The sequence below is a fragment of the Manis javanica genome, chromosome 15 (assembly GCF_040802235.1).
Source record: "Manis javanica isolate MJ-LG chromosome 15, MJ_LKY, whole genome shotgun sequence".
Taxonomy (NCBI): domain Eukaryota; kingdom Metazoa; phylum Chordata; class Mammalia; order Pholidota; family Manidae; genus Manis; species Manis javanica.
The window spans coordinates 78,188,091-78,197,003 of NC_133170.1; the positions used below are offsets into that span (position 1 = coordinate 78,188,091).

The 8,913-nt window shown below is 58.1% G+C and overlaps 1 protein-coding gene across 4 annotated transcripts in view; it reads left to right on the top strand.

Annotated features, from left to right (window-relative positions):
• The first annotated feature begins 224 nt into the window (after positions 1 to 224).
• Positions 225 to 8,913, top strand: part of FAM222A (family with sequence similarity 222 member A) — a 58,766-nt gene continuing 50,077 nt past the window's right edge. Inside the window, exon 1 of one of the 4 annotated variants that reach the window (XM_073223783.1) lies at positions 225 to 1,322. Coding sequence is in view for 1 of the 4 variants with exons in the window: in XM_037004318.2 (XP_036860213.1) it covers positions 4,351 to 4,406 (56 nt within the window). In the remaining 3 variants the exon portion in view is untranslated. Of the gene's footprint in view, positions 1,323 to 4,292; positions 4,407 to 4,898; positions 5,003 to 8,913 lie in introns of those variants that run through there. The other 3 variants (XM_037004320.2, XM_037004318.2, XM_073223782.1) reach the window with 3 other exon arrangements.

Consider the following 8,913-nt stretch of genomic DNA (forward strand, 5'->3'; position numbering starts at 1 on the left):
TGCAGTCCTCGCTAATCAGGCCCCGCCTTGCCTCAGCTTGTGGGAGGAGGTTGGAGAGCCGCCCTGCAGGCCTTTGAATTTTGCCGCGAAAAGCGCGCGTGGCGGCCGCCGGCCCCGCCCTCCGCAGGACGCGACGCCGCGTCACCCTGGTAACCGCCTCTCGGCCGCCACTGATTGGGCCGGACCACAGGGGGCGGGCGGGGGGCGAGACTCGGCTGCCGCTGCCGGCGCTCGCGCCTGTCAGTCGGGCCGGAGCACAGCAGCGTGTCGGACTGCCGGGCCGACGGCTCCACGGAGAGGCTGCGCGCGCTAGCCGGGTGAGGCGAAGAGCCGAGCCCGCCGCCTTCGGGCCGCGGCGCGCGGCACCCGGGCCTGAGGCGAGGCGCCGGCGCGCGCTAGGCGGCGCGAGGCAGAGGCCCCGGGAGCCCCGCGCGCCGCCCGGGGCCATGGGCGCGTGAGAGCCCGGCGTGCGCCGCCCCTGCTGCAGCTCGCTAGCGCGCACGCCAGGTGCACAGTCCTCTGGGCCGTCCGTACATCCACCCTGCGCCACCCCGACTGGTTATTTCTCGGCACCGAGGCCTCTGGGGCTGCATCCGAGCCTCCGCCGCCCGCTGCAGCTGCCGCGGCTGCCACTGCTCTCCGGCTTCCCCTCCCCCAACACCCGGGGCTCGGAGCAGGAGGAGGAGGAGGTGGGGCCGGTGCATTCTCGCCGCCGCTCTTCGCAACCTGCGGGGACCGGTGCATGCCCCGCGAGGAACTGGGGCTGCTGCAGGTGCGTGCAACCCCGGAGGAGACGACTCCCCCACCCCCCGGCCAGCCGGGGGGCTGCAAGCCGCGGGCGGGCGGTCGAGCGAGAGGAAGCAACAAAGACAGCCTGCAGCTGGGGCCAGCGAGAGGGGCCGAGGCCTCCAGGCTCCTGGCTCAGGAGGAGAGGGAGTCCCGAGGAGCGGCGCCGGCCGAGCTGCTCTGCTCTGAGCAGGACCCCGAGGAGAGGCGCAGCGCCGCCCGGCGCACGCTGTGAGCGCAGGCCTTGGCGAAGATGCGCCGCCTGAGCGCCCGCGCGGCCCTGGTTCCTGGAGGGCGCGACCCCCGCTGAGCAGAGACCCCCCACCCCCTCCCCAACCCCCACCCCGACTTCGGACAGCGCCGGCCGGTGCCTGGATAGCTCTCACAGCCAGCGTTTCTTCCCACCCGGAAAGAGGCATCGGCCCCTAAGGGGGGCTTCCTCAGGCAGCCTTTGCCACCTCCGCATGGCTGCGACCCAGCGAGCCGAGAGTCGTCGCTGCTGAGACCTGGTGCCCTTCCACAGCCTGGCTGATCCTGTGAGTTCCGCGGGGCGGGGTTCCGGGCTGGAGCTAGAGGCACTCCCTGGCGTTGGGGCAGCCGGATTGGAATTACAGGGGCCTAGGACTGTTGGGGATCGTGAAGCAGCGATGCTCCCTGTCTGCCCCTTTTCTTACACATGCAAGCTTGTATAGACCAGCCAGCCGGCCCATGTGGAGGTTGGGGGCCCGTTGTGCGGACTCCGCGGAAACCCTGGCGGGGTGTATGCCGGGGAGGAAAGGTCACCGCATCCCTAAACCCAATAAACAAAGGTAGCGGCTCCATCATTCGAAAATTCTCTGGGAACTCCTGCGTCTTGTGGGGGAGGGAGTACCCAGGATGAAACACCTTGGGGTTCTCCCAAGCGGCCTCTGAGATCTTCAAGGGACATCAGCTCAGAAAAGGATGTGGAGTCCAAACCATAAAGGGGGCTGCTTTAGAGGACTGTCACCTCTTGCGGCTGGATCGTAGCAGGGTTCCCCTTACAACCCACGTTCTTCTAAAAAACCGCGGGGACCTTGGGTTCCAGTGGGGCCGTGGCATGATGTTACTTAGGCCTCTGACCTCACGGGTTGCCGTGGTGACGTGGCTTGTCTTGACCCAAAGCCAAAAGGGGGGGCGAGGGCGTGGTAACCAGAGCAAGGCTGGATACCTTTAGATAGTGGAGGGGTGAAGGCAGACTTCCCCCACGCCGAGCTGCAGTCCTTTGACCTAAATCCCCAGCTCCCCTGTGAGGTGGGGGAGGGAGGCAGTGCCAGCTGTCCCTGCTGATGCTCCTCCCGCCAAGAACAGGTGTTCAGCTTTGCTCAGATAGCCTGGCAGTGCCTGGGGGCTCACGACTCTAACATAGCAACTTTCTGCTTTAAAAAGGAATGCTATAGTGGGGACCTCCCTGAAACCCACTATGTACCCAGCCAGCAGGCTGAAGTCCCCAGGGTCTCTAGAGAGATGTGGGCCTCTGGCTTAAAATGGGCTGCTTTTGCCCAGGGAAACCGTGGTTGCCCACCCCCAGCCAGGGAAGGTGCAGAGGAGCTGCTGCCCTTCAAGTCCAGGGCACCCCGCTGCTGCTCAATCGCAAGATAAGGGGTCTTGGCCCAGCCTGAACTCCTAATTGCCCCACTCTCCTTTGGTGTTTAAGTTGATTTTGACCCTGGGCAGCATGATGCTTATTAAGTGAAAGGAGGGCAGGTCAGGCCCATCAGTGCCAAGGTTTAAGTAAAGTGTGTCCCTACCAGGGGCCAGCTTTGATGGGGGTCAGACACCAGCCTTCTCTTCCCCACCACACCCCAGTACTGGCCCAGTTCCTTTTGAAAGCCCAGAGAACCCCCAGCCGGCTTCTTGCTAATGGCTGGTTGATTCCCCTTCCAAGTTCCTTCCAGCAATTGCTGCCAGTGTCAGATGTGATCACATTTCTAGGAAAAGGTTAAAGAACTGTGTCACCGCTTCAGTGTCACGGGGTAGGGTGAGAGCAGAGGGGAGTGTGGGTGGGTCATTCTGAGAAGCCAGGCCCCCGTTTCCATTCAGCGAGCATTTTTTCCTGTTCTCCCAGGCTCTCCAGCTGGATTAACAGGTCAATAAATATCAGCGATGCTTCTTTTGGGGACTTGGCAGGGAGATGGTATTTCCAGCTGAAATGGTGTCGTTAAACACACAGGCTTCCAAGGACAGAGCAACAGCAGATGGGGGGAGAGGTGGGCAGAAGGGCTGTTTGCACTGCCTCTCAAAGCTTCCCAGTTTAGAAACAAACTAGGAGTGCGCGCCAGAGATCCACAAACACAGGCAGTTGGAGGTCCTCCGTGGAGTATTTACACTTACACAGCCAAGGCAGAGGGAAAGGCTGTCAGAATTGGGCGATTCCTTCTGTTCCCTTCCCTGGGCTTGGCAATAGCACCAGACGATGAGCAGGAGGGAGTGCCAGCTTACTCAGCGTCTCCCTATGTGCCAGGCATTGTATAGGATCTCAGTTGCTCCTAGGAGTGGCTCCTGGGGTTGGGGCCCATTTTACAGGTGAGGAAACTGAGGCTCAGAAGAGGAAGTGATGGGCTACAGTGCTCAGCCAGGCAGCCACAGAGGTTTGGCGCTGAATTGCCTTGGCTCAAGTCCTCAGGCTTTCCCAGCCCCTTCCATGGCTGAAAGGAATACTTGTTAGGGTCCCTGCAAGAATGAGTGGCTATCATCTGTGGAGGGAGTCCGGCCTCACCAAGATGCCTTGGCACACTGAAACCTGGGTTTGAATCCTGCTTGCTCATTACTTACAGGATGGTATTGAGCAGAGTAGCAACTTCTGCCCTACCCTCGCGGGCAGCCTGTTCACCTCTCCCTGGCACCTCTTTCTCCTACAGCACTGGGGGAGGCAAAAGGTATGGCAGAAAACCCACCTGCCGGGAAGGGTTGAGAGAGCCGGCCCTGGGCTCCTTGTCATCTGCCCCTCTGGGCTCACCTCGGGGAGTGGTGTGCAGCTGCCCTCAGCCATCCAGGGACCCTCTTGACAGGCACTCAGCTGGTGGGGGAGTTAAGGATGTAGATGGGGCAATGGCAGTTTTGGTAATTTGCTTCCTGAGCCAGCCTAGAGTCAGGAAGGGCCCTGTAGGAGGCGTGCTGTGCAACTCTCAGGAAGGACGGAGATCCACCAGGCAGAGGAGTGGAAGGCGTGTTCTGAGCATTGGGAGTGGCCATGGAGTGGGCCTGGGAGTGCTGGAGTGTGCTGAAGTGGTGGCCCTGTGTCCTGGGGGCGTAGGTACGTGGGCCAGGCATGAGCAGAGGAGAGAATCCAGTTAGGGCTCCCCTGACAGGGATGTTAACCCTGGACACCCTTTCCAGTGGTGGGAGGGTTGGGGGCGGCCTTCTCAGGACTCTGGGGAGTCTCCTCTCTCAAGGTTAGCTCCCTGCTTTCCACCCCCCAGTAATCCTTATCGCTTGTCTAATTCCATGTAAGCTTGCCCATCCGCTATCCCTTCTGAGCCTCACAGTTGCTCCGGACCAAGGCTGGGGTTGGGCTGCTTAACCCCCAGTGGTGGGCAGTGGCCCATGGGTAAGAGCCAGGCTGTGGATTGGGTCCACCCTTGTTGGCTGTGTGACCTTGGGTAAGTACCTTCACTTCTCTGAACCTCATCCTCAGAACAGGGCCTTGAATGGCTCTCCCTGTCCCTCTTGCAGACAAATGTGAAAGACTCCAGGGCAGGCAGGGACCCTCACCCTTCCAACTGCCTCTTCTGGGTCTCCCACACACCTACCCAGGGCACCCCACGTGGTGAGCACACGTGGCTCCCATCTGAGCTTCTGGGGGTGGGTCCTGCTCCCCAACCTCGCTCCTGCCCCCTCCGCCTTACAATCCCTCACAAACCGAAGGAAGCGGAGCAGCTCATATTCATGAACCGTAATTCAATCAGGCGGCGATTCCTCTGGGCTCGGGGGTGGGGGTAGGAGGGTGGTGAGAACGAGGAGGCGCACACAAAAGGGCCGCTTTATTACCTCCTGCGGGCCGGGAATTGCTGCTCTCCCCCAGCAGCGGCCGGAGCCGCCTTTATTGTGTTAACCCATTTGCGTGTCAAGAGCTATTGTGCGCTTTCTCCGCCTGTGCGGGGTGGACAGCGGGCGAAGGGCCGCACACCGGCCGGCTGGTCACCTCCGCGGGCGCCGCCCACCGTCCTGATTGGTTGCTAAGTGATTTGCATCCAAGGTAATCACTTTTATCTCAGAAGGATGTCGACTATAATTATAAGCCACTGACATCTTTTGAAATCTGCCTAATGACTATTTTAGTCTGCACGGGCTTGGGGTGGGAGGGAGGATTCTAGAGGCTGGGGTGGGAAGGGCGGAGGCTGGAAGAGGGGTGGATTCTTTCCACCTGGACTGTTGATTAGTTAGTTGAGAAATATCTGAGTGCCTACTGCCTGCCTGGAACAAAAGACGGGTCACAGAGACTGGGGCTGTGTGTGTGTTTGGAGGAGACGGGGGCTGCATTCCTGCGGGCGGAGTTTGTGCCATTTCAGACATGGTGAAGTAGAGGCAATGAGGAATGAGCCACCTGCCCAGAATCACATACCCTGTAAGTGGTTGGAGTCTCTGACCCCCAGATTCATGTGCTGTGCACTCCAGTAGGGTTCAGGCAGCGGTAATGATGGTAATGGTTCCTGGTAGAGGTCACCTGTCTGGTCCTTCCCAGGGTTTATGTCATAGCCCTAAGGAATGCAGGTGCTGTTACTACCCCCATCTTACCAGGGAGGAAGCAGGGTGGCCAGAAGTGGGGGCACATCATGGGCAGTGAGAAGAGGGTGGAAGGGCAAGCCTGTGTCCCAGTTCCCCCCTCCCCAATCCCCTCTAGGTTCCAGTCGGGTAAACATCCAGCAGCAGCCTTGGGGAGGGCAACCTACTGGCCACTCTCTGGGTGGCAGAGGAACCAGACAACCCACAGCCTCCGTGGGGAGTAAAATGAATCTGCAACTAACTTGGATTCTGGACAACACCAAAGCAGGGCTGGAGAACAGACACTGAGGAGGGCAAAATTACAGCTGGTCATGGAGGGCTTCCTGATGGAGAGGGCTTTTGCTCTGGACCTTGAGGACTGGGTGGATCTGCCCAGCATGGAGTGATTGGGGTTGTCACTGACTGAGGGAGTCTGCGAACCAAGGGCATAGAGCTTATAAGAAGATGGAGGTAAACTAGGAGGGTGAGCCTTGAGTTCCCAGCTAAGGACCCACCTGTCCAGAGAACAACAGCTGGAAGTCCGTGCAGGTGTCTGGGAAGAGGGGTGTGACTTGATCTGGGGGCTGTAGAGGTTAGTCTGGCCACTTTTGCAGGGTTTTGGAGTTGCGGACTGGGATGGAATACCTGGCCTCTGCACTCTCACTGGCAGTGTCCCTCAGAAAAGTCACTTTACCTCTCTGGGCCTTACTTTCCTCATCTGTTCAAGGGAGTAATAACAGTTTTCTCACAGGATGAGCTTACTGAGCCTTTCAGAGCTGGGTGGGCTCAGACACAGGCCCTGGACAGCCATCCCGGCCCCACAGCAAACCAGCATCCCAGCCACAGCAGCTGTTTGGGGCCCTGGGAGCCCCTGCCATTGTGAAGAGGGCACAGGAGACAAAGGCCTGGGAGGTCAGGGGGTAAAGCCCAGGCTGGCTGTGAACAGGCTCCTGGGGATGGAACTTAATGATGCAGAACTTCATGACCCAGAGTCTGTGGGGAAGGGGAGGAGGAGAAGGCAGGTCCAGCCACCAGCTCTCTGCTCCAGGGTCCCCTGCCAAGGAAGGGCAGCTTCCTGACAGGTTCAGGCCTGAGCTTGGCACCGTGGGAGGCAGAGGTGGCAGAGCCCACCAGTCTGCAGTCCCAGGCCTGAATTTGGGGATTGGCCCTGCCCGTCAGCATCTGTGTAACCTCAGTCCCCTCATCTGTCAGATGGGCCAAGGATCCACTTTGGAGGGCAGCTGTGAGGCTTGGCAGTAACCGACAGCAACTGGACAGTAAACAGGAACTGCTCTTTTTGCGCTTTATTCATCCATTCATTCAGAAAGATTCACTGCTCCATGCCAGGCTCCCTGCCAGGTGCTGGGGACACAAAGATGCACAAGTCCAGTTGCCTTGAAAGGTGGTGAGACCTCAGATACAGTCACAGTACAATGGGTTAGTCACCACAATACAGGAATTCACAGTGTATAGGCAGTGTGCCAAGAGTGAAGGGACAGCAGTGAACAAGCTAGGTCTGGCCTCTGCCCTCTGGGGCCCCCAGTCTCTCCAAGCATGCTAGGAAAAGAGAGAGAAACCATTACTTCTGGCTGGGGTAGCCAGGGAGGGCTCCCTGGAGGAAGGAGGCACTTTTGGTTGCTGGCTTCGGGGACTTCCACCTAAACCCCTTTGCTTATCATGGGAATCACAGGACACTGTTGGCATCTGCTGTGTGCCAGACTGAGCTTCCTACTTTGGCATTGTTCTTTCATTTAATCCTCATATGGTTCTGGTTCTGGGAAGGGTGTTTTTATCCCTGTTGTATAACTGAAGAAACTGAGGCTCAGCAAGATGAAGCAGCCGCCCAGGGCTACATGGCAGGTTAACAGAATCCTCTTTGTTATCTATGCAAGCTTTTGCCTGTCCCCTGCTTGTGAGGGCACTGGGCTGGGTGGGGCCATCATAGGAGGTCCTTGAGCAGGGATTGAAAGGGCCCAGTTCTGGGCCAACTGTTGTCTGTATGACGTGCATGACCTTGAGCAAGTCACCTCCCACCCCAGCCCAGCCTCAGCTGTGTTCTCTGTAAAATGTCAAGGATGGCAGTCTGTGGCAGGCCTGGCTGGCCTTATACTGTTGTGCCCTTGGCAGACATTGTCAATCAACCGCTGCCCTCTTCCCCTGCTGAGTTCTTCCCCTGACCTTGGGTTCTTTCCAGGGCTCTGGGCAGGCAGCATCAATCAATCAGTGGGGCCTATGAGCTGAAGCCTGCTTGCCTGCCTGGCCTTGAGCTCAGAGGTTGCTCTGTCCTGTCTCCATGTGGTTCAGAGGACCAGGGTACCAAAATGAGGGATTCTGGGGATCTTCTTTAAGGGTATAGATTCTTTAGCCACAAGAGCTATTGAGTGTGAGAGTTTGTTCCCTTCCTCCAATTCCCAGAAAGACCTGTACCCATGAAGCCCAGCATGTGCTCATTGCAAGCACTCTGGGAAGATTCTGGATGATTTTCAGTCTAGATAATAATAATAGCATTTATTGATCCCTTCCTGAGAGCTAGGTCCTTCATGGGTACCCCATGTTCATCATTTTGCAGATCAACTGCAGTGTGCCTCTTAGCACTTCTAGGAAAAAGGCTGAACCCATTTTAGAGGTGAAGAAACCAAGGCTCATAGTTGGTAGGCAGAGTAGGGTTGTACACTTGCCGAGTGGCTGAGCTGGCATTCACACCCAGGTCTCAAAGTCCACAGCCTGAGGCAGAGCTGAGGGTGGCAGGCAGGGCAGCCTTCCTGGAGGAGGTGTCATTAAAGCCCTTATTGGCTAGAGGGCTTCTCACAGGCAGCGCTGGGCCTCCTAAGAAAGGGAGGGGAGCCCTTCTAGGTGGAGGGAACAGCATGAGAAGCAGCTCAGAGGAAGGCAAGCAAGAGTGCCTAAGTTGAGGGACTAGTGTGTGGCTGGAATGTGGGGAGAGAGGGCCCACAGAGGGAGGCAGGGCTGTCTTTGCCTTTGGACTTTTGCCCTCCTGTAGCAGGGAACTGTGGCAGTTCTTTGAATAGATAAATGATCTGGTCCCAGTGTGCATATTCAATATTTCCACAACTCTGGGGTGAGGTCAGCTAGTGCTTGGGGCTACCTCTGGTCTATTGGAAGCTTATGCCTAGAACACTGCCTGGCACTCAGTAGGCAGACAACCAAGAAATGCTTGTTGAATGAATAAATGAATGCTCACTGGACCAAAATGCTTCTTACCTCCCTGTGGGCCCAGCTACAAGGAGAAGAGGCCAAAGTCCCTCTCTCCAGGACAAGTTGAACACTGGGCCTGGGCGTTGGGGCTGAGGAGGCAACCAGGCTGGGGCAGAGCTTCTCTCCCAGCACCACTGACCCTACTGCCTGTTCTCAAGACCCTTACTAGACCTTCCTGCAGGGCTGTCC